At 38.9% G+C, this 25,375-nt stretch overlaps 3 protein-coding genes and 1 long non-coding RNA gene across 4 annotated transcripts; 2 read left to right on the plus strand and 2 right to left on the minus strand.

The window, feature by feature from the left end:
• Positions 1–502: 502 nt before the first annotated feature.
• On the minus strand, positions 503–2,403 carry LOC114564525 (uncharacterized protein CXorf21). The gene is made up of 2 exons (XM_028591918.1): positions 2,220–2,403; positions 503–1,731 (listed from the first exon to the last, which is right to left on the minus strand). The coding sequence occupies exon 2, from the start codon at positions 1,727–1,729 to the stop codon at positions 707–709; it is 1,023 nt and encodes a 340-aa protein (XP_028447719.1). The 5' UTR covers positions 1,730–1,731; positions 2,220–2,403; the 3' UTR covers positions 503–706.
• A 1,606-nt stretch (positions 2,404–4,009) lies between these two features.
• Positions 4,010–6,900, plus strand: c9h13orf42 (chromosome 9 C13orf42 homolog). Its single transcript, XM_028591920.1, has 3 exons — positions 4,010–4,948; positions 5,027–5,171; positions 6,579–6,900. The coding sequence occupies exons 1-3, from the start codon at positions 4,526–4,528 to the stop codon at positions 6,821–6,823; spliced, it is 813 nt and encodes a 270-aa protein (XP_028447721.1). The 5' UTR covers positions 4,010–4,525; the 3' UTR covers positions 6,824–6,900.
• A 1,198-nt stretch (positions 6,901–8,098) lies between these two features.
• Positions 8,099–13,992, minus strand: rnaseh2b (ribonuclease H2, subunit B). The gene is made up of 11 exons (XM_028591203.1): positions 13,549–13,992; positions 13,135–13,203; positions 12,019–12,126; positions 11,410–11,486; positions 9,778–9,892; positions 9,628–9,692; positions 9,416–9,521; positions 9,094–9,175; positions 8,944–8,989; positions 8,591–8,668; positions 8,099–8,275 (listed from the first exon to the last, which is right to left on the minus strand). The coding sequence occupies exons 1-11, from the start codon at positions 13,610–13,612 to the stop codon at positions 8,165–8,167; spliced, it is 921 nt and encodes a 306-aa protein (XP_028447004.1). The 5' UTR covers positions 13,613–13,992; the 3' UTR covers positions 8,099–8,164.
• LOC114564058 (uncharacterized) lies at positions 13,082–19,962 on the plus strand. The gene is made up of 3 exons (XR_003693722.1): positions 13,082–13,224; positions 15,003–15,128; positions 19,618–19,962. It is a non-coding gene; the product is annotated as an uncharacterized LOC114564058 (long non-coding RNA).
• Positions 19,963–25,375: the final 5,413 nt, after the last annotated feature.

The raw sequence follows: 25,375 nt of genomic DNA on the forward strand, positions 1-25,375 counted from the left end.
TATGTGCACTGAGGGTTTCAAATTTCCACATGCCACTTGTATAAGTTGTATATTGAAACAAGCTTCCAATCTAGTTGTAATATCACAAAATGATAACACACATCTTAAATTTAAACAGGAAAAGGATGAATGTAAAAACAACATTCTTGGTTTCAATTTTCAGTTCCTGTCTTTATTGTCCTTTAGAAAGTGAAAACTGCAGCAACAACAGCATACCACATGAACATACACCATTTGCATTACTGCATACTATACAGCAGAATATTCAGGTAATTATTAACCACATACAAAATTTGCTTTCAACACCATCCTTTCCACTAGGGCTGCTAGATTATGGAAAAAAATATAATCACGATTATTTTGGTCAATATTGAAATCACAATAATTTAACACGATTACTCATTGACTTCTGGAAAGATGTTGCAATTATTGAACTTAAAAAACAGTGAAAAAAGTTAAATAAATCAACAGTAAAAAAAAAAAAAAAAACACAACTGTGAAATTTGCCTAAATACTTTTGCTATTTAAACTTTATTTTTTCAGTTTACTTGCAACAAAATGAGCTAAATTGTTTTTTTCGATTATTCTGTTTTTCTGATCATTGGGAGCCAAAATCATAATCACGATTAAATTTTGATTAATTGCACAGCCCCACTTTCCACAGCTTATAAAAGAAAAACATGAAATTCAGTTTATCAGTTTCATCTTATTTGGAAAGAAAACTAAAATGAGAGGGAGAATAGGATGAGTGAGTTTCGTGACACTGGGGTTGCTCCTCTTTATTATCTGTGAGCTGCTCCCTGGATGCCTCATTTGAAATTTGTAGAAAGGGAGTGCTGATCTCACTTGACTGCATGTCACCAGCCACCCGCAGCAGGCAGCTGAGGACCATGTCTTTGGCCAGGCCGGCCTCCAGGTTCCCCTCCCGACTCAGCTGCAGAGTGATCTGGTCTAGGCTGGTCAGGACCAGCTCTGAGCCCAGCAGAGGGCAAATGGGGCCTTGGTCTGAATCCGAACCAGGGGCCCCTTGCCTGGCCATGTTCTCCATCATGTATTGCTGGTACAAATCCAAGAGTTTCTGCTCCAGATAGTGATTTAGAAGAGAGTTGGAGAATGGACCTTCACGCCCCTGGAGCAAAAAGCTCCGATCACGGGCACTCCCCAGTCTCCAGCGATTTGAACTCCCCCTCAGTGGATGCAAAAGTCCACCCTGAGATGTCTGTCCTGGGAGAGAATCCTCCACTGCTGAGGGGACATCACAGGAATGGAGGAAAGGGCCTACAGCCTGGGCGTCAGTACCGAGCCGGAGCTCACCATCATTGGTTGAGAGAGGCAGCACCTGGTCGCCTCCAATATGGAGGTCGCTGTAATTAAAGCAGATGCTATGACAAAAGGAGGGAACCAAGAAAGGGGCATCACCAACTGAGTGAGCCTGAGCTGGGATCTCTATCTCCGGAGAGCTCTGTCTGCCTGTTTGGGCTCCGTGGAGATCCAAGAACTGCAGCGGAGAATTGTACAACTCCACTGAATTGCTCCTGTCGTCCGTACAACCTGTCAGCTCAGGGGAATTGTGATGAACGAGTGGAGTGTGTCTGATGGAGCCTGGCACCAGGGAAGCAGCTGCTCTCTGCAGCCCATAAGAACTCTGGGGAGCTTTCTTAGGAGGAAGGGGATCCAGCTCCTCCAAGTCACCATAGGTCATGCTCAACAATCTGCCTTCGCAAAGCATGACTGCAACAAAGAGCACATTCATATATTCAACGTGTATAAGATACAACTGTCAGCATAGATGTATCTATTCATTTAATGTTTATTCTTAATATAGGGATACATACTGTATATAGCATGGAACAATAATACATAGGCTACTGTTTCACAGCATTTAGTGCTTTAGATAGTTTACAATAAGAATACACAAAACTCAACAAAAAATACAAATAAAACACAAAAGCTCAAAACATAATACAATAGAATTACAATAAAATGATATGACAAACACCAGATAATTCATGACTGCATCACTTATCCCTCCCCTATTCCTTAAAAGCTGTTTCAGCTGAGTAAAAGTATCCTATTCATGATCCATTTCGAGTTCTGTGGGTAAGGAGGTCAACATATTGATCCCCAAAACAGAAAAAGATTTAATGAAAGCACCTGCACCTTAACTCATAACAATCATAAAGATAAATCACACTCTTCTGTAGCAAACATCTTCCTACCTTGTACCAGAATCACAGTCTCTTTGTCAGCTTTCGCCTTAGGGTGTTCTTCCACATGCTTTATTACGGTAGAGAAAAACACTTCTTAAAAACATCGCATGTTCTATCGATACACCCTATCAAATGTGTATACTGTATTTGATTCAAGGTCTACATGAATAAGAGTGCATTCATGTGCGAGGGTTGTTTTGTACCAGCCCAAGAGGAAGTGTGAATGTAAGATACGTTCTCTTTCTTCCCATTTCTAACATAATGCTGCAGCTGGGTTATTATGAATATGTTCCATCTCAACATCCTGCCAGTTACTGTATATTATTTTTATTTTCAAAGGATTGTTACAGGCAGTCTTAGCATAACTCCCTCCAGTTCCTACTTACTTACTTTTGTAAATTACATCTATTTTACAGCCTTACATAACAATGTATGTACATCTACGTTAGTATTTCCTCTTGCCAAATAAATGGCAGATGTTTTATTCTTACACAGCATATGCTTTAAAAGGAAACCACCGCAGTTTTGTTTCCTTGTAAAAGAAACAGTTGTGCGGTTGAGGTAAAGTTAAAAGCAGAAAAGAAAGTCATAATTAATATGATACAAATGATCGGAAAAACAGAAGGTGGACAGATGCCGGATTCTTGTTTTCGTTTTCTGATAAGTCACACCACAAATGTTAAGTTACCTCTCTGTGAGGACATTTAAGCTTTTTAGTCCAATTATTGCTGTTTGGAGCTTCTAGCTTTGCTCCTCCTGTAAACTTTGTCTGCAGACAAAAGCAGAAGTGTGACTTCATGCTCTGTTTTGTAACTACTACTTATCATATATTCCTTGAAACCATGCCCAATCTTTAGCATGTTTAAATAAATGCGGCAGCTGTTGTAGTAAATTTGCCTGAGACCTTGGAGTGTTACTTCCCAATATGTTATTTCCAGGGCCTAGGAAAGTTCAATCAATATTTGTGACCATGAGCTACTCTCTCTCTCAAAGCCAGGAATTAGTGAATTAAGTCTCAAACTTTCGATGTCATCAAGTATAAGGCTGGATAATTTTAACATTAGTTAATGTACTAATAAGCCTAAACTGGAAATAACCGCTAACTAAAGTGTCTATCATTTACTAATGTTAATGTTAACTAAGGTATTGATTGATTCATTGTTTAATGGTTTGTAAGATGCTATTTACATTAGTTATTACAGTAATAAGCATCACTTAAAAGTTAATCATACAATAGTAAACATTAGTTAAATGTTATCAAACATCAACTAAGGGTTTACTTGTTAATTAAGGTATTTCCTAATATTACTAGGTGGTTGATAAAGATGTTTGATAGCATGTGTGTCAGGCGAGAGCATTCAAGTGTTTTGCTTGCACTAATCACATATCTATGAATGTTTGTTGGCAAAAACTTTTGTATGAATCTTATCTCTTTCACAGCTGAGGTCTAAATCAGTTATCTGGTGAAAGTGATGGAAACGTTCAGGCTATATTTATGGCTGGGATTTTTCCTTGCCTGCATTTATGACACGGTTCAGTTAAGACTCTTGTATTCAGACTTCCTCTGCTTGCAGCAGGGAAGTCCAACAATAGAAGCCCATGAAACACAAGAGAAGATGTTTCATTATTAATTAGGCGAGGAAACCTAGACATAAGTCAGCATCATATAACTTCTGGAGTTAGTAACAATTCCCAGGTCGTTCATACTAGTGAATTAGTTATTTTGATTATTATTATTATTATTATTATTGAGCCTTTTCATAAACTCAAAAATTGTCTTTGTTTAACCCACTCGCAGTTTAACCTATCATATGTTCTTTTCTAAGATCCCCTGTATCGTCTAACACATGGTTTATTGAGAGGTGGATTCACATTCACAAGCAGTGAAACTACAGGCCCAGAGTTTCTTGGATTGCTTGCTGTTATTTTGTTTACTAAGTCTCATATGAGTCAGGATATCTGACACAGGCCCGCCGCTAAGTAGTAATGGTAGCCCAAAGTGTAGAGTTACCGACCTGTTGCTACAGCAATGCTGCTTAGCAACACCCAATAACATTAAAGACGAGTTGAGATCAGGTTAGACAAGAGACTCAGACCTGCTTTTGCTTTTAAGTCACAAGAGAGCAGCCATTTGGCAATTCCAGCACCCTGGACAGCGACTAGCAATAGTGAACGGCTCCTGTCAAATTTAAAGGCATTGTTGTTTGTTCTGAGACATATTTGCTGGTTTGAATAGACAAATATGGATAGATGCTTCACAAACACTGAGGAATCTAAGGATAAGTCTGTAAACTTGAAAGACAGCGTTTAGAGGAATGTTCAGGAAGATTAATAATGTGTTCCGTCCCAACCATCACGGACACAGAGGGCTGGATGGTGGTGGTGGTGGTGGAGGGTTTCGGTCCGAACAGGACTACCACAAAGCCTGCACTGTCAGGCTGGTCCGCAGCACCTCCATGCTCGTGGTGGGAGAGAAAACTCAGGCTGCCGTGGGCTCAACTTTGAAACGGAGCAAAAGTACAGTGAGCATTGAGTCAACCTTTTACTATTATCAGAGACAAGAGGACAGGATTTGGCTTTACTCGCAGAATCAGAACTGCCTGGAGTACCTGGAAGCACTTGTGGCTTTGAGACGGCAATACACAAAGAGTGTAATTGACTTGAAAAGTAATGACACCAAGGCCACAGTGTCCTCCAAGAAGAAGCCTGCACCCCCGCGGCCTACGAAGGAAGAACTGGTAAGCTTAAATCCTCTATCCCAGAGCACATGGCAGGCAATATCAAAGGCAAATGTTCTCCCATTTTTTTAACCACAGATATCAAGAGCCAAACCCTCTGCCCCTCCAGTCCCCAACGAGGAGGACACTTTGCAGTTCTTTGATGCAGTCATCGCAGACTGCGACAGTGAACCTCTGCGCAAACAGTATATGGATGATGGAAACGCAGATGTGGACTTCATAGGTGAGTGATTTGAAATCCTCTTTAACTGTAATGAGGCTGGAATTTAGGACCTACTAAATATAGCTATGACACTGAAAACTGTTGTGTTTAATTTAGGGTTAGACAATGGTGGAAAGCAGCTAAGTAGATTTACTCAAGTATTGTAAGATTTTACACACAAACGATTGATGTATTTGCACTTTACTCTGGTATTTCCATTTTATGCTACTTAACTTCTAGTCCACTACATTTAGATTGTACATACAAAATAAACTACCCTACTACTATAAAGTGGATACAAAACATTAAAACGTTGCTTACGCATTACTGCATCAACAATTATAATCCAACAAAATAAGAGACAATAATGCTTTAGGCATGTTTTGCAGATACTACTTACTGACTTTTACTTAATCATTTAAATGCAAGACTTTTACTAAACAGTATTTGCTGTATTGCTATTTTGACTTAAGGTTCTGGTCAGAGATGGACATTCACTCAAGTACTGAGCATAAAGCCCCTACACATCCATGGTACACCCACACAGGTGTTTTCACATATTTACTTAGTCACTTATATATTGTGTGGTGTTAAACGTATTCATTACAAACACAACTCGCAACATATTAATGTTTATAAATGTTGTGCATTTCACTCCTTTTATTAGTCAGTTGTTACCTTCTTGATTGCGGTTTTTACATGTTAAGTTCAAGTAATATATATTGTTACAATTGCTCTATATTAGGCTACACATATACAGTAGTACTAGTGGTAGTTGTTTGTAGCGGTATTGTAGTAAGATGTAATTCCACCTGGACCAGCTACAAATGCTGCTTACAGGTTAGTGTATCAATAATTCATAACACTCTCAAAGAGGCCACTTTTCACAAGTCCTTTATTTGTGATACTTAAGTAGTGCAATTACTTCCATACCTTGTAATGTGACTTTCTAACATTGTTAAAATATCACTACTTTTAATTATTTTTCAAAAGCAGACGTTTTGCCTCGTCTTTGCAAGAAAAGCACAGGTGTCACTGTTAATGTCAATGAGGGCTCAATTTGTCTAAGTAAGTCAGCATGCAACACAGAGCTGAACTGGCACACCTGAATTGAATGCAGCCATTATTTGTGCTATTGATTACACTTGAGCTTTTCCTGCTCTGTCCTTCCACCACTTTGACAACGGACTGGTAAAGGTCATGTGTGGTTAAGGACTGGGAAAACCAGCAATCATTTGTAAGATACTTCTTTCTAAATTACCCCAGCTCTTTGGGGCCAGCTAATTATCTACACCAGCTTCTTAATCTCATTCAAACGGCTGCTGCTTTAGTGAAAATAATTGTGGGTCTTAAGGTCCTACTGGTTTCAACATAACAGCTTTCAGCCTCAACAGGTTCTCCACTGCTCTCTACTCTTCACTCCCACAGTGGCCTCCAGCTCGGCGGAACACGACCTCCACTCTAACTGGGTCTTGCGGGTTCCTCGGGTCGCAGACGACTCCAAGCCGAAAGCAGTTTATGAGTGTGCCAACGAAAGCACCCCAAAGAAGAAAAGCCAGAGCGGGTCCACGAGCAGCAGACTGCGGCTGCAGAGGAACCCGATCCATCTGCCCAAAGTGGTGGAGAGTGCATTCCAGACTCTGCGCTTCAAGCCCAAATTAAAAAAGCAGTGAAGCTTGATAAGACATTTGAAACCGGCACTGCCACTCTGCTGCCATACACCATGCTCTGCTAAAACTCCATCTGGACAATTAATACTTACATAAAATATTTGAAAGGAATTTTAATAAAGCAAATGTAAAGAAATGAATAAAAAAAAAACCTGTCTAGCCGATGACATCAAGTTAATTCCTCTTTTTTCACAGCAGACATTTTGACTTAGTTAGAAAGCCACAAATGTTAATTATATTAACAATGTCTCCGTTCTATTCGAGTGTCCCAGTAAGTCATGGCAGCGTGACAAAGAACCAGCATGCACAATACCAGGACCGAACTGAAGCAGCCTAATGGAATTCAGCCATCATTAGCCATAGGTTAACAAACCTTAAATATTCTACATATTTCATACATTATTGGTAGAATTTAACTTTTATAGCTTACAAGTGTCAGCTTTCCAATTTCCAGCATTCTCTAGTTTGCTACAAAACGTCTTCTGTGAAAAAGGCTTATCCAGTAGTATTTGTTTCAGGGACATTCTAAACCGGTTCAGATTAATATAAACATCAATATCTGATTCATATGTATCAATTGGATGCCACATTAAATGGGAGAATATTACTTGGAGGATTTTTGCAGCATAGTCTGTAATACAAATTCTTTCACCAACCCATTTGTTAATAGCATTTCTTTCAAATGTGCTTTTGAAATGAATTAAATAAGAGAAATATATTAACTTATATAAAATTGTGTTATGGGTATGACATTTAGATTGAGCAGAGTTTATCATTCAGACCTGCGGAGAGACTGCGCTCAATCGAGGTATCAAAGCCAACAGTAAACAATGTCCTTCACAGCAATAAACCTACTTTTGTACTGCAGGAATGCCTGTTTCATTTAATTGAGCTCTTTAAAGCAAGTCCCAGGGCTGAATTGACTGAAAAGTTCAAAACCAGCTAAGGTTATTATGCTTTCTGTTGACAAAGTTAAAATGGTCTTAAATATAATAGGTCAATTCACCCTATGACATGAAAATAAAATAAAACACATTTTGTGACTTAACCTTTTGGTATCTTGCAATACGGACATTTTTGGATTCTTTTGCCTGGGATTTGAGATATTTGTAAAATTGTATTCTCTAAAGTATAAAGCAATATTGGTAAAGCTTGCCCTTTAAAGCCATATCTTAGCTAATACTTTGCAAAATACAAACAAATGTGGTTAAAATACAAATGCTAAATTACTTGCCATTATTTCTTCCCCTTCTCATTCAAACAATTTTAAAATAAAAATCATTTGTCAAATACATTTTCTTTATTACAAATGTTTCATATACAAAACCACAAACTATACAACATTCATTTATTTTCTGCTTTGGCCTTGGGGCTGAAGAAGGAGGACATAGTCTTCATGCCAGTCTTGTCCACCTTAGCCAGCGATTTCTGAGCTGCAGTCATCTTCTTGGATGGCTGGAATAAAAGAAAGGGAGAAAAAAAAAAAAAAAATCAATATAACTCAACACCTCAAGTTCATTACATATCATGGACTTCAATTCAAATATGTGTATACGGCTGGTATACGCTACAGACAAAGCTTAAAGTAAGCATTCAACAAACAAGACAATCACTCAAGGTCTTCAACAAAAAAAAATTCAAAAAAAAATAAAAAGACTCCAGAGATGAAAGCAAAGGCATGACCATTAGTCATCATGATATAAATAAAAGCCACAGATTCCTCCAATAATTGATCGGTCTATTCAGGCAGACTGCTCTGTATACACTCACTTTCCGCACAAAGTCTGCACTGTTGAATTTGGTGTAGTCCTCCCCGGCCTCCACCGGTTTGTCTGAAAGTTTCCGCTTCTGCCGAATGAGGAAGTAAGACAAGCTTTTTATAACAAAGGGCACCGAAACTTTTTACCACTGAAACACACACCGCTACGAGCTAGAATAATGCCACACTGTTGATTAAAAAGCTCTTACAACCCAGATTAAAAACACACAAGCACAATGCAACAATGTTAAGAAATGAGGTGGAGGACTACAGAAAACATACGCGGTGGTTTTGACAGTATGCAGAAAGGGAAGAGGATTAGCTATACAGACTTCACTCGCATCTTAGAGAGACACAAACATACCTTGGAAGGAGGTTCTGTCTCCTTTGGGCTTGTGAGCTCTGGTAACCTGTGGAGCAGAATTATAAGATGTATGCTTGGTCTCCATGATCACCACTTTGCCTTCTCACTTAAAATGATCAGAGCTTGCAAGTGTTAGATGTCTGAACTTACTGCAAGTGGTCGAGCAGGGCTTTGCTCAGGTCTTCACTGAGGTACTGGGATATCAGGCCATGAGCATAGCGTAGGTAGTCCTCTGTATAATAAACAATGACAATATAATCCTACTTTAACTTTTCTATAGTTTGAGATTGGGGAAATGTTTTTATAGGATCATAACCCATAGATACAAACGGTGCGATATTACTGCCATCTATTGGTGAACATGCTATCTGCTGCTGGTCTTTTCATAGGAAGGTGAGACTACAATTTTACACAGTAACAAGATGGGATTTCTCTTAAACAAGTGAAGTGGGCTGAAGTTGGAGCGACTTACCCTCATGGTAGTCCGAATCTGACTTTACTCTGATGTACGTTATGGATTTGACTCCTTCTCCCACAGAGATACTTCTTGCCTTGAGCATAGCGACTGTCCTCTCCACCTACACCAACAGGTAAAAAATAAAATATATTTTCTATGAAATGCCTCTGTGTAAAACCAACTGTTGAATTTCATATAAAATAGTTGCGATGAGCTCTTTAGAGTACCTTTTTCTTCAACCAATTCATCGTCTTCTCTTGATTGTATCGATGGAACTTCAGTTTTCCCACCTCTGCAAGTATGAAACACAGCATGTAAACAATGCAATCCGCATAACAGTTGAGATATACAGTATTAGCTTCGAAAATAAACGTCACCTTTTTCCTCGGCAATGTGGTGCAGGAAGGCTAGGGAACGTGTAAGGCTCAGCAGCCTTGAGCAAGCTGGGAATTCCTCATCCATCACAACTTGATCCACAGGCTGGAACTTCCCCTGAACAACAAATGACATAAGTTAGAAATCGGAAATTATGAAAGTTCTGTTTACATTCATTGATAAACTGCTATGGTTATTATAACCATAACAATATTGTGCCTCTGATATAACTTATATCAGAGGCACGATATTGCTGCCCTAGTGTCAACTGATATGGTGCGATGGCCACCACTCTTAATTTTTATCTGCGATGACGTCTGCTGAGACTCCAGTACAGAGTTAACATCTTCTGACAATATTAAAATCAGTCTTACATACGTGCTGGACTTTGTTTATATGACTTGCATAAACTAAATCTAAAACTATACATTCTTTTAGGAGATATACACATGGAGCCATTTCTGCACAGCATCTCCAGCTCCAGCAGGTGTAGCCAGGCACACTACTGTATGAGAACACAGGTGAAAACCCATTACCAACCTGGCACTTTGACTTTGAGGAGAAATATTACATTGCAACCTGGCAAGATCATTATGAAGACGCGGCTTTTGAAATGTTGCTTCCCGTTGTTGTTGCATGTCATTTTTGTTGTTGGTAATAAAAATACATAAACCAGAAAGTGTTTTTGATTTGTATCCAACATCTCAGCTTGCTACTTCCCCAGCTTTGCGTGTTTGTGCTAAGCCAAGTTAAACACATTGTGGACCTATCAGTACATGTACTCAACAGTACTGGATGTATATAGATATATGTATTGATCTTATTTAGCCATGGATAACATGCAAACAATAATTTTGCAAGATTCTGGACTTTTTAAATAGAGGCTGAATAAAGAGGTAATCATATTTAATATGCTGTCAGGCTATATAAGAATCAGTGATAATTAGGGGTGTGCAAAAAAATGTATTCACATTTGAATCGTGATTCAAGCTCTACCGATTCAAAATCGATTCATAGAATTCAAATTCAAAACATAGAATTTTTTATTATTTCTTTTTTTATTGTATATGTGTACTGAAATAACATGGGAAAAGTAACTACATTTACATACTGTGAATTGTTTTTTTAAATCGAGAATCGTTTTTGAATCGAAAATCAATTTTGAATCGAATCTTGAGCCTACAAATCATTGTCGAATCGAATCGTGACATTTTCTGAATCGTGCATCCCTAGTGATAATGCACAGAGTCCTGTGTCGCAATAAACACAAGCATCACAATCTAATGATAACTCTTGCACTTTCATCAAAGGTATAAAAAATGATAAGTAACTAAATCAACATGAATATGTAAATTAACTCTTCACCCTTCTAAGGCTGATTAAGATTAATTCATTAGCATGCTGGAGCCCCAAAATACATTTAATTACCTGTATATTTATAAATGTTAGTACATATTAAGTTCAAATATTAAGTTTAAAAAATACACTGTAAATTAGGCTCTAGTGGGAGTCAAACCCTTCGCTCGGGCAGGTTCGTCGAGGGGCAGAACAACACTGCATTATACCACACTGATCAGCATGAAAACATCACTGGAACAACTGATGTGAGATTAATGCAGATTTCAGATTCTTACCTCTTTGCCAGATGTCATCAAATAGGGCAAAATGAGATAGAGAGGATCCATTGGTGTCAAAAAGAGAAGTCTTCCATCTGTTAAAAAAAAATAAAAAATACGTAAAAAACTCAAACACCGGATCTAATGATGAGCTGAGACCAGTTAAAGTTACAGAATAAAAGTGCAGCATCTCTAAATATTTAAATGCACAAAATTAACTGCATTACCTTTATGACTAACTTTTAATCAACATTAGATTGCATACCAGATTGCATTATGAGAACCTGTTGGTTGATCGCAGACCTGATGGTTAGTTTTAACTTAAAAGAAGTTCCTCTTTCTTGATGTTTGTCTGTGCTTGACACTGTCCCTCTGGACATGTTAAATATTTTTTTTTTTTTCAGTTTTTATGACCAATGCACCTGCTGTTTCTCCATTGATGATTTGGTGTCTTTGGAGCTCTGTTAGTTGATCCAAGCTGCTATAAGTGCTGATTGCAAAAACTCTTCTACAGCTGAGAAATACTGCTAATGGGGACTAAAGGTAATGTGAGCCACTATCGTAGCAGCATCTACAACTAGATTAGGCAGCTTTAGAGTTGACACTGTAATGATCAATGAGACCAACCTCTCTGTACAGTTTGGCCAACAAACCAGGAGTGGAAATCCTCTTCAAATGCTTTGACCTCAAACAGCTGTACATCACCACTACTCAGCATATACAGAGATGCTGCATCTGCAGGATCAAAAAGAGGAATTGTGTTAGGTTCACTGCCACATCTGCAAATGCAGTTTACAAGATACAGAATTAGACTGCAGGTAAAACTCAAAGGCTTGTCTTATATGATGTTTTTATTTTATACACATCCTCATGTTTGGCTTTTGTCATATTTTGTACATATTTGTATACTTTATGTTAAATCAGTGTTGTTAGTGCTGCAACTAACAATCATTTTCATTATTGATCTGCAACAAATTTGATCATCGATTAAAAGGTGCCCTGTGAAGTTGTCTTGTAAACAAAAAAAGTTATGTTTACATCCAGTGTTACTCATCAAAGCGCACAGTGTCTATCCTTGGGGTCTAACTCAGTGGTTCCCAACTTTTTTGGTTTGAGGTACCCCCAGCCCTGTCAGATGAACTCATGTATCCCTTCATCGATTCCCAATGTATGTTCCAAAGGAAGCCTACGTGTTCAGGTGTTACTGTTGATTTAATGTTAATATGTGGATACATTGTTTCAATCAAATCTTAATTTCTATTTTTTCAAATTAGTTGAGCTACTTTACGATCTTTCCAAGTACCCCCTAGCAACTGCAGAAGTACCTTCTTGGGTACAAGTACCCCTGGTTAGGGAATCACAGAAAGGAAATGCATTCGCATTTAAAACATTTGCACAAGAAAAATAAAACCGGGACCAACTCAGAGAAACACAGCTCCATAGCACTACTAGAGGTCAAATATACACAGGAGCAAAATCATTGAACTACATTTATAAAGAGAAATGCTTCAAATTTCATTATTTTCACCTCAAATGTAAATATTTGCTGATTTGCATAAGCTATGATAGTAAACTGAGGTTTTTGACTTGTGTTTGGACCAAACAAGTTATTTGAAGACGTCATCTTGGGGTTTGGAAAGTTAAAATAGAATTTTTTTACTATCTTCTGACAATGTATGGACCTGACGATAATTAATTTGCAGCCCTAAATAGATTTATTACAATAAAAGAAAAAAGATAGACCTGTTGAGGGATTCCTCAGTCTCACAAAAGCTGGGTCACTGTCGTTCTTCTGTGTGTCGATGACAGAGTCTGTAGACACCAAAAAAAAAAGTAAGATCCATATTAACTAATGTTAAAGGTGTAGCTAATCTATTGAGAACATCACTGTGTACTGTGGGAAATGACCACTGGCTAACTGCATGTCAATGTGACGAGTCTGCAAAGTTAATACTAATTGAATCACTAATGACTATTTTGTAGTAACAAAGTAAATAACTAGCTAACATAGAAGTAACTCGTTATTTCCTGTGATATGTGGCTTGAAGTTATGGGCGTGCTAGCATATAGCTAGCTGACAGATATCAAGGTCTAACGTTAATCACTTTGCTGTGGTTTCCTACGTACAAGCTAGTTAGCTCAAACTGCTTCACCTACCTGCAGCAATGACAACCCAACTATCATTTTGTAAATTGGGCGTTTGCTTCTTTTTAGTAGCCATGTTGTATTCAGCTTAACGAAATGGATGTATGTTGACGTGGTTTGATACTGATCTGAAATGAATGCTTATTTGGGCTAAAAACAGTGACGGCCTACTGAACTAGGGCTACTACTTTTTGCCTGACAACATGAGCTCAGAAAAGGCGCCTCTCTCTCTGAGCAGTTTCTGCTGCGTTCGTCTCACAGGAGAAAACAAGCCGTCGTCTCATTTTCTTTATCTTTTTTTAAAACAAGCATTACCAAACACGTTTTTAAAAGCAAGTAAATATTCCGGCGTCGAAACAAGCTCACAGTTAACCGAAAAAGTTCGCGTTTTAGACTTTTAGTTCACCCTGTTTTTTTATGCAGTGGAACTTTCCTTGGTGACGTCGTGTTAATGTGCAGTTCTTAAGTAACGCTAGAGGTCGCTCAACAGCTTTGATAACAATTACATGGCAACGTTTGAGGTTTGTCTTACACAGTTTACCTTCCCACTCCTCACTTAGCTGATATTTAAAAACAAATATGGTTTGGTGGTCTTCCCAGAGAGCCAAAGGTCTCTGCTCTCACTTGCAGGTTGTTTGGTGACCAGTTGTCCTTTGGCACACTGGCACACAACAGATTGGGGGGTCCATATGTCCTTCACTAAGAAGAGGGCATCTCTTACACTCTCTCTCAGGATATGACACTGTGTGTGTCCCAGTTGGTTTTCAGTGAGTCAGTTGTTTTTTTTTGTTCCTCCTTCTTGCACTGTTTATGTGCATTCTCAAATGAGGATGTGTAGGATGCTTGTTTGTGTTTTCATCCTCATTAGATGACTACAGCTGTGTCATTGATTTGTTGTTTCGGGGTCCCTCTGATATGTTTGTATCTGCTTTTTTGAGCTGTTGATTTCCCTCTCTCCTAAAAACACCCACAGCACAGCCCATTAACAGGTTTTTAATTAGCTGAGTTGAGGAAAGGAGGGATTTGTGTGCTGGTTGACTTGAGCTTTTTAACATTGCCAATACAGTGTCTCTGTGGGGAGCAGCATGACGTAGAGGAAAGCTAGAGCCTACTCAGGATGACTTATGGCTTAATGTTTCTCTGACTTAGTCATGTCACCTTTTTTCTGCATTTTCAGTTTATTGTCTCTTGTATTACTTTATTTCCTTTTTTTTTTTTGGTTCATTTGAAAATGTTGCCTTGCAGGCCCATTTGCACATATTTGCACAACACATGCTCTAAACCCTTTGAACGCTGGCTCCTCCTTAAAATCCGTTAGATTTATGTTGCTGTAGTCTGTGGCAAAGAGAGCGTGGGTGAGATATTGTCTGTGAATTACTTGTTTTATGGGTCCTGGGAGTATCATACATACACAACAGTCTGTGCGGCTAAACAGAATATTCCATGAAAGCTTTCTTTCTTTTTAGGCTGCTTAAGGGAACGTCTGTGTTTCTGACTGCCAGGGAGAACAACAGCGGCCTTTCTGATGCGCTGGACCACAGACAGCCCCAGAGAGCTGAGTCCTCTGTCACCAGCATGCAGACGAGAACAAAGTGAGTCTAAATTTAGGCCCTGATATGACTTCGTAGACCCTGAGTCAGAGACACCTTTCCTCTCACCCAAATCTTCATCCATCATACATCAGAGAGAAATTCAACACAACCAAAGCCTATTCTGTCTATCTCCCCTCGAGCTCTTCTTTCTTCTTCCCTATGTAATTCATTTTTGAGCTTGCTATTTCTTGTTAGAAATAAGATGATTCCAATAAACTTCTCTGTGGAGGTAGGAGTTTATTGCAGCCAGCAGGCGGTAGACGGTTGGTCACACTCTGCTGAGCACATTGAACCACTCCATGGTCCTATCTATCTCTGTGGCCTCATTTGTGGTGGTCCAATGCAGGGTAACTGGTTACAGCTTACATATCGACTCAGCCTCAAGCTGTCATGTCACCAGCATGTGCTGTCCGTTACCAAGGCAGTGTTTTACCCACTTCATCCTTTATCTTTAGGATTTATAGAATAAAAAGAGCCGATTTCAACAGTATACATATTCATTGTTTAACTGCCATGGCTGCCAAGAGAAGCAGGTTATAAATAGAAAGATAACATCACCCAGGGTGCCACTTTTTTTCCTGTATAGATACAGGCATAGGCTGTTATTTCACTCAGCTGTTAAAGCCACATTTTGAATTCCCTGCAGATCTTCAGCTCAAGGAGGTAATGTACACATTAATACTCAACATGCACACACATACACACACACATACAAAAAACAGATGTGGAGAGAATTCCCGCTGGCAGCCGTAGCCTTTGAGTCATCATCTGGGATTCCCTTCCTCTCACTTCCAAATATGGGTGGGATTGTGAGAGAGCGGGAGGCAGAATGTGGAAGGCAGAGTGGAAACCCCTTGTGATGTCAGAGCTCTGGAACAGTGAGCCTCACGCTGACTGGAAATTCACAGGAAGGAATGTCGGGAATGCAAGAATCATCGAAATACTATTCCCGCATGCATGTTTGTAATGTCTGAGTTTCAGCACACATGCCACACACACACACACACACACACACTTAATGTTCTTCGCCAGTCCTATATATAGGATATATTCCTTCCCGTAAAGTCTTATTTCTCTGTGACTCCTTATTCCCAGCATCAGTTGCTCTGTGTAAGGCCTCTGGTTTAATGTGGTAATTCCCCACTCCCTAAAGGCAGAGAATGGCTTGAAGATAAACTGTGCTTGGTGTAGAAATGTAAAAATATATGGATTTTTAGTTAACATTTTTGTAAAAATCACAATATCTATATTATCAATATTTGCTACAGTATAAGTACACTTTTGAGGTACATTTTAAAGGTAACCGTTTTAGTTTTTGCTCCAGTACATTTAACTGAAGGCTGTCATAAATTTGCAGAACATATCAAAATATCAAATAAGCTCGTAAAGCTGAGTTTAACCATGGCCAGAATAACCTGCTAGGCGGCCCCAGGGCCCCATTCTCTCACACCTGTTGTTGTTAAGAAACCGTCAACTGTCATTTGTACCAACCAGTACTCCTATACTTGAATGCTACATGCCAAGTTTAGGCATATTATACCGATGACGGATAAAAAAATGACAGCAACATTTGAAAAGCAGTTTTCCCACATGAGAAAACAACACCGAGCGATTCTGTTGTTTTATGGATTTACTGTTGCGTGACTCTGATGTTGGAGTCAGATGTTATAAAAGAACAAAAGTAGTGCTACAAAGCAATGTTTTGATGAGTGGGTTCCCGTTTTGTGTGCATCTCATGCAAAGCATTTAGGACACGAGTCACACAATATACATTCCTACCAATGGTTTCACACTATTCCACTGATTGCAGGTGATGATTATGTGCCCAAAAAAGTAGCAGTGGGCCATTAAATTGCAGGGTAGAAGAAGACTACAAGCTAGCAAACACGGATGAAATGAATCAGTTTTCAGATTTTTCAAAAACATCAGCGTTTTTATGAGAAATGCACACAATTTGGTGAGGAACACTGAATGTTAACAAAACTTAATGTTTATCTGTTTAAAACTGATAGGAATATTGTACTACCAAGACTTCTCTGTATTGTGAAACATTTCAAATTAGTTTCCCAATTAGGCGTTGGCTGCTTTTTAGTAACTGAAATTTGCATATCTCTTTATTGTGTATTTTTCACTTCTGTTTTTGGACAACTCACAATTTATTAATCATGGCGCTATAGGGCTAAAATGACTTGCAAAAATAACTGATAAGTCAATTTGCAGAAAAGTAATCACCAGTTATTTTATGTCTAAGATTTACTAATTCCAGTTTGTCAAATGTGATGATTTGCAGCTTTTTGGTTTTATATGATTGATAATTGAATATATTTGGGGTTACAACAATTGTTGGTTGGACAAAATAAGCAATTTGAAGATATAAAGACAACAAAAACTTTTAAGGTTAATAATTGAAAAAATGTTTTACAAATGATTAAAAATTGAAACTGAAACACTGATGTGGGGGGGGTCTGTCCCAGAGGCTTTCATCTGCCCATGATCCCTGCCTGTCTCCTCTCTCCCTTCTCTTTCCCTCTCTTTACTCTGTCCCGCCGAGTAGATGTCCCACAATACACCATCCCCAACCCTAATTATTGTTTACTAGGATCAATCTCTCCCTCCCTCTCCCTCACTGTACCAGGGACAAGAGATGATGTGGTAATTACATCTGCCGACTGCTGGTCTGCCGCAGACGGCTCCGCAAGTCTCTCTGCTCAGAGAGAAATTAGAGGCTGCTCAGCACATGTCCAGGGCTGTAATTAGAATAAGTACTCTGTGTATGAAATGTGTTTATTTGTTTATTTATGAGACCCCAGAATTCCAGGCCACTTCTCTGTGCTTCTACTCTCTAAGGTTGGGTCACATCAGGGGATGAGCACCAGAACCAGATAGTTATGAGACTGTGCTACTATAACAGCGCTTCTCTTAAGCACCAGTGTATTTATTGTTGTGCAAATGAAAAGTTTAACTCAAAAGCTTTAAAAAATGAATTTAATTAACTAAGCTAGGCTAACTTAATGGCACTCCTCCACTTGTGCTACTGTTACACTAAGTTTAAAGGAATAGTTTGACATTTTGGTGAAGAGCTCTTGTCAGTTAAATGGATTGATATCCCTCTATACGTAGCTACCACCAGCAGCTGGTTAGCTTAGCTTAGCACAAAGACTGGAAACGGAGGGAAACGGCTAGCATGGCTCTTTCCAATGGTAAAAGAATCCGTCTACCAGCACCTCTAAAGTTTGCTGATTAACACGGATCTCATTTGTTTGATCAGTGCCAAAAAATTCAAACCAAAAAGTTGTGGTTTTTACGAGGGTTATGTATTTTCCATTGTGAGGTTGCCAGGCAACCACTGGAGCTTCATATTTATCGTACAGCTCTGAGAGTGGTATCAATATTCTTATCTAACTTACGGCAACAAAAAAAGTGCCAATACACGCACATTATCCAAAATGTCAAACTTATTCTTTAAGCCTTTACCATTATCCCCTTGTTGTCACTTATGGCAAAGAAAACATTCATAGAAGAAGTATACATAGATACACTGTTTCCAAAAAAATACATAGGCTCACTTTAATATTATGTGTTACGTTATTTATTTATTTAATTATTCTGCATAATATAATTCTACTACTGCTACTTCTGTCTACTCTGTATATACAATTTATGTCTGTCCATCCTCAGAGAGGGCTTATGTCTGTTGCTCTTCTCTCTTTTTCATTTAAAAATAAATTGTTGAATTTTTACGTACACGAGTTGACCGTACAATGGTAGAAGGTGTTCATGTTGTAGAGATGGTAAAATGTGTGATTTTGGGCTATTTATGTAAAACTTTGAGCCTACCTAAAATGTGGAGCATTAATGGATTCTGTTCTGTACACTTTCTAGTAGTAGTAGCCGTAGTAGTAGTCCACCACTGGGACTTTCAAAATCACTGAATCTCTCGGACAGAGCAAAGACCCACTGTTTCCTCTTCACTGATAGCATTCCACTTTGAAGGGCTCCAGTTTCAGACACAAAGTAGACAAGGGGACCCATAGCTGCTGAGGGGCGCTTTCTCCACTCCCAGATTTATGAGCTACGCAATAAGACAGTCGACAACTTGGGCCATTAAAAGATTATCTGGATATTTCACAGGCATAGTGGGGTAATTTGGGAGCAAAGTCATTATGTTCATACCATATAAATCTACAAGGTGGATGGTGAAACACAAGAACAGTCTATTACACAGTGTCTTTGTGTGCACGCACGTGTGTGTTGCAGTATATGTGATGTGACACATCTGTGGTTATTTTATATTACCTCTAAAGACAAATAAATTCTCCAGTATTTAGAGAGATTCTCAGCATTGAAGGACACTTTTGATTTTGATACCAAACTACTGTCATCATGTATTGCACATCGCCTCTTATCAAGGATGCTGAATTATTTTACCATGAGGTTTGGTGTGTTTTTAAGCAGCTTTGCATTTTAATCATTTTCATTTCTTTTCCAGCCCTCTCTCACACTCCATAATCTGAGAATCATTCCTGGAACAGAAAAACAGATGCTGAATGAGAGCAGAGGACAGACAGACAGGCAAAAACATGAAGGTGTTTGTATCGATGGAGACAGAGTGGCTACCCAGCAGTGACAGGTACCGGACGGCTGAGAGCCCGGCGTGTAGCCTTTAACTTACCTCAGAAGATGAATTGACCCAGCTGCTTCATAAAATAACTAGTCGGTCTTTTAGTGAAATTGTTCCCATGATGGATCTATGCTTTTATGTCAAAACTGTCATTTTTCCACTAAACTAAAACGACTCGCCATGATTTCATGTGCTCTGAAGGACTTCACATTAAAGCGGTGCTGATTTTGCACATGTTCAATAAACACATTGGCATTTTAAACAATCTTTTTTAAGTGATGCATTAAAATGGTGTATGTCAGCAAATATTTATATAGGGACATGAATGGATAGACAGTGTGTCAAGACCATTGACTTCATTATTTATGTGAAATACAGTGAGGTTTTTGGCAAATTTCCATGCTATAGGTAATGACAACTTTACTTGCCAACACCATTATCTCAGGGTGTGAACAAGAATTACCAATTAGCTCTTCTAACTGGATGACAAAAGAGACGCTTTCATCTCAATAGTAAAATTGGTAATTACTCTCCAGCCTGGACTCTGTCTCACAGTCTGCATTTTGTCCTTGACTTTTCGGGGATAAGGGTTTTGGCATGTACTGGCCAAATGTAATGTAATGTAATCAAAAAAGGCAAGACCGTGAATCTGGCGGCGTGATGTCATCACTATGAGACACTTGTGTGATATCATAATTATGAGGTAATGGCGGGAGGGGTGTGTACGTTTATGACTTTGGCACACGCTCAGTTTACCGTCAGCCGACTGCAACAGCGTACTAATGAGAATGGATAGCCTGCCTCAAGCTATACGTGTGTGTGTGTGTGTGTGTGTGTGTGTGTGTGTGTGCGTGCGTGAGAGAGAGGGAGAGAGTGCAAATATTCATGCTTTGATAAATTGATGGTCATTGGCAGATGTAATCAAAAAGGGGGTTTATGCAAATGACCTACAGATAAAACGCCGGAGGAGGACACATGAGGAAAGCATGCAAGTTTTGAAGTCAACAAGTTTGACATGAATCTGATTCATTTTTCCCACTGACACATACTGATTTTTAGACAATGTCTCATGAGGCAAAAGATACGGACCACGCCAAATCTTTCATCAGATGAGTATCAACCAAAGGTTGAGTCTATTTCCAAATGTACTCTTTGTGGTCTGAGCCATCGCCACAATTTCCTACGCATAATCCATTGTCATAATAGTGCTGTGAAGTTAAGGCCTGAGCTTTAGTGTGTTTTCTGTTCTGGTTGCTAGTTAGTTTAGTAATGAAGCAATCAAAGCTTCTTTCACTGTTGGACTCATTCTGAATAAGATAATCAGCAGAGGGATCACACTATCCCCATAGTGTGATTTGTAGTTTTTGTCTACTCCACATATGATATCTAATGCATGTCTGTCTGTCCGTCCTGAGAGAGGGATCCTTACTCTGCTGCTCTTCTTGAGGTTCCCTTATGTGACCAGAGGTTAGGGGATTCAACCATGTCGGACAGTGTTTGACCTATAAAACACAGAAGGAATAGCAGAAAAACAACGTGAACTTTGAAACGTGAATATTTTATATTCACGTTTCAAAGTATACTAAATATACTATACTAAACCACAGAGTGTATATGCAATGCATTAAAACAGTAGCATGAATTAGTTCATGCCCAAGGGAGGAGGAACAGTGTCTTTTACAGCCTGAGAATTAAACAGGTTTGAGGTGGACTTACCATTAAGGTGGACCAGCTAACACTACTACACTATTTTTTCCTTTTAAAGGTGGTTTTTTCTTATCCGAATCTAAGGATATAGGGTCATATTCGGTACAGACATTGTGAAAGGCAAATTACATCTAACATAGGTAATATTTGTATCTATGTATTCATCTCAAATAGATGATCAGTCAGTTACTCTTGTCCTTTTTTGGGGGGCATTTTCGGCCTTTATTTTGACAGGACAGCTGAAGACATGAAGGGGGGGGGGCAATGACATGCAGCAAAGGGCCACAAGTCAGAGTCGAACCCTGGCCCGCTGCGTCGAGGAGTAAACCTCCTCAACATATGAGCCCCCGCTCTACCAACTGAGCTACAACACCTGCTTGTCCTTTTTATCAGGATGTCAAAGTGTGTTAGAACTCAAAGGGTTGATATTTTTTTAATTACATAGGCTATAAAAAACAATAACAAGATCATTTTTATAACGTCAGAAATGTCTTCTGGTGACATATTGGTCCGCTCTACTTAGTTTTGAAAGTATAAGAATATGTACTGATAACCAGTTCCTCTCCACATATACTGTATAGGTGACATTCATTTTTGTGAAAAATGAAGAGGACTCCGCCATGAAATTGAAGGACTATTGCACTTTGAGGAGGGCATAGACAAAACGTCCTCCATTTTTCCCTTGTTTTGACATTGAAAACTGAATATAAGCAACATTGTAATTGATTTGTGTGCTCCAACCCTTTGGTTGGAGTACACTAGCTCTTTTTTTTTTACCTGTGGTTGAGTGCAATGTTTTTTCTTCTACTTGACATATATATGTGACAAATTATTTTAGTTCTGAGCCATTTAATGTGAAAATTATTGCCATTCTTTAAAACTCATAGTAACAATTGGTGAGCTAGTATGAGAATTTTCTCTTATTATGAGTGCACATATGGAGGAAATTTTGACCTCACATACAATAGCTGTGCATAAGCAGTAGGCTATATTGATCATAAAAGCACACACCGAGCATATCATAAATTCTTACATCAATACAATCTGTATGATAGAAACAATAATGACATGCAATAATCAAATCCATATCTTTAACTTAGCCATAAGTTTTACTTAAATTAATCCTGTTTTTTTTAAGACAAATTAAATGATTAAATAAAATTATAAATTGTTAGTTCTGACTATCTAATTGGCTGCTAAATTTGACATGGCTCAATCTGCAGCTGTGACCTGCTGTTGCATCGTCAATTACAGTGAGTTAGAAGTGAAAGTGTGACCTCACCCAAACGGTCACGTGCCAAAGTCACCCTGCAGAAATGACATCATGGATAATGATGTCATCCCAGGATTCCAGACCCTCTCCCATTCCCGCTTAAATGCTTTTAGGCTTGGCTGCACACTCACATACACACGCACACACACTAAAGCGTGTGCATGTTTACACACACACACACATGCACACATATTGCACACACATAAAACCCACTCCAGGAGCCTCACCCAAGACTGAGTCGTGACATAAACAAGACAAGCACACAAGAGATGTGATAAGGATGTCATTTGGCCTCTGAACAAATAACGCAGAACTAAAAATTCCTAATAATAAGCTTGTAAAGGTTTCTTCAGGTTTCTGACAAACGCCAGGCCAGAGCTTTTATATATATATATATATATATATATATATATATATATATATATATATATAAACTCAGACTCTAAATGTAATCCTATTGAGCCTATTTTAAAAAAAATAGTATTGTAAACCACTGTGCTAATTTTCTTTCTGTTTATATACAGAGTTCCTCTGTAAGTTATATATATAATATAGGATTTATATTGAATTTCTACATTGCTCAGATGACGATGGTGTTTGTTGAAATGGTTATGCTTCTGTGCATTCGTTTAGATAGGCCGAACTCAAAGTTTGTGGTATTATGATGGCAGCAGTAGTGGACTGCAATTAAAACTAACTTGCTGCTCTCTCTCTCTCTATCTCTCTCTCTTTCTCTCTCTCTCTCTCTCTCTCAAACCCATGCACAGGCTCCCCCATGGGCCCTGTGCCCAGTGCCTGACCTTAGTAAATACGTGGCTAATTTGAAGCATGTGTCGGCAAATTGGAAACACTGAGCTTTTAAAACTATGGACTTTTCTTTTGCACATGCTAATTCCTCCCAGGAGATCCCATCAGATTAAATGACCCAAAACATGTCAATGTTAGGGTGACATTTGGGCCCACAGGGTAAAGGGAGGAGGAGTATTTGAAGGGTGGACAAAGAGAGGCTGAAGGGCAGAGGAGTAAGTTAAAGAGGGGGAAATTCATTCAAGTCATCCCTTAATAAAACACCACTGCTGCTCTCCTCCCTCTTTTACTGTCTCACTCTTCATCCGTCACTTACTTACTTACACAAACACACACACACACACAAACACAAACATCCCACGCACAGGTGGAAATTCTTGGTGCTCTACCTCCTGTTCAAGGGAGATGCATGTTCCATATCAGATAACAGGTGCGCACAAGGCAGGAGTGCACATGTGCTTGTGTATGTGCGCGTGTGTGTGTGTGTGTGTGTGTGTGTGTGTGTTCACACTAAAAGACTTTTGAGAAGTGCACAAAAACAGAGAGAAAGTGTGAGTGTTTGGCCGGGGTCCACGTCTCACTCTGGGTGGACTCATTGCTCAACCCCTTCAATGCTGCAAAAAATGTCCACCTCACCAGATCTTTAACTGAGGCTTGCAATCCTGTTTTTCTCAGTCAGTCCAACTTTGTTTAAAATATGTTTCTTCTCATTATGATTTGTCTGTGGGAATCAAACTATGTTATAACAAGACTAGAAGTCTGCAGCCACGGTACAGCGGTGCTTTGAGCTAAACATCAGTTAGCTGACAATGCTAACATGCTAATGTTTAGCAGGTATAATGTTTACTGTGTTCTCCATCTTAGTTTAGCATATTAGCATCCTAACACCTTCCGCTCTCTGTGTGTTGCTGTTTTCAAACTCTGTTCACTTCGGGAAACAACACAAACATAGAAAACAGAAAATTTGGATTGTGCAATAAGACAGGCCTGCTTGGTTCTTTCGGGGAATGATTGCAAAGATTTATAAAGGAATATGTTTATGGCATTTACTATCTAACTGGGACGTTAGGGGACGATTGGTGGGATTGCTATGGGCGAAGTATACATGGCAATACACTGGTGAAAGCCAATTACATGTATCCAGCTAATTTATATACCTCATGTTACTGTATTGTGTGAACAGTTAACTTCATTTAATATTGTTTGTGGTGTTTTCTTTTGCGGGGTGCAAATGTTCCACCAAAACAAGTTCCTTCCAGAGACTATTTTTGCAGAGCCACTGTTGCTGCATCCGAAGCTTAGCGTAGCCCAAGACGATGTGATTGTTTTGAAGAAATGCGAACAACCCAGAGCGTTTTTTTATCCTATCCTAGAATTTATCTGTGGTGTAGCCAGACCTTACTCCACAGTGCTGTGGAGATAGGTCTGTCAATGCAAGACTAAGTGAAGGTTGATACAGCGGTTTTACAAGGGACATGAAGTTGTGAACCAAATTTAATGGCAGTCCATCCAATAGTTTGTTGAGTGTTTCACTTAAAACCAAAAATGTCAACCTTATTTTGGCACAAGAGCAAAAGTCAGGGGATCACCAAAGTCACTGTGATGTATCCTCTGGGGAGCATTAATGCCTGTATATAATTGCATGGCAATCAATCCAATAGTTGTTGAGATATTTCAGTCTGGACCAAAGTGGTGGGCCTACTGACTGACATTGCCATCCCAAGAGCAACGCCACTATCATGGCTAAAAATGTAATATGAATGAATATTTGAAAAATTAAAAAATGGTTGAAGGGGAATATTTTTTGCAGTAAATATCCTCCCTCCATGCTTGGCACAA

Source organism: Perca flavescens, chromosome 11 (assembly GCF_004354835.1).
Source record: "Perca flavescens isolate YP-PL-M2 chromosome 11, PFLA_1.0, whole genome shotgun sequence".
In the NCBI taxonomy this organism is placed as follows: domain Eukaryota; kingdom Metazoa; phylum Chordata; class Actinopteri; order Perciformes; family Percidae; genus Perca; species Perca flavescens.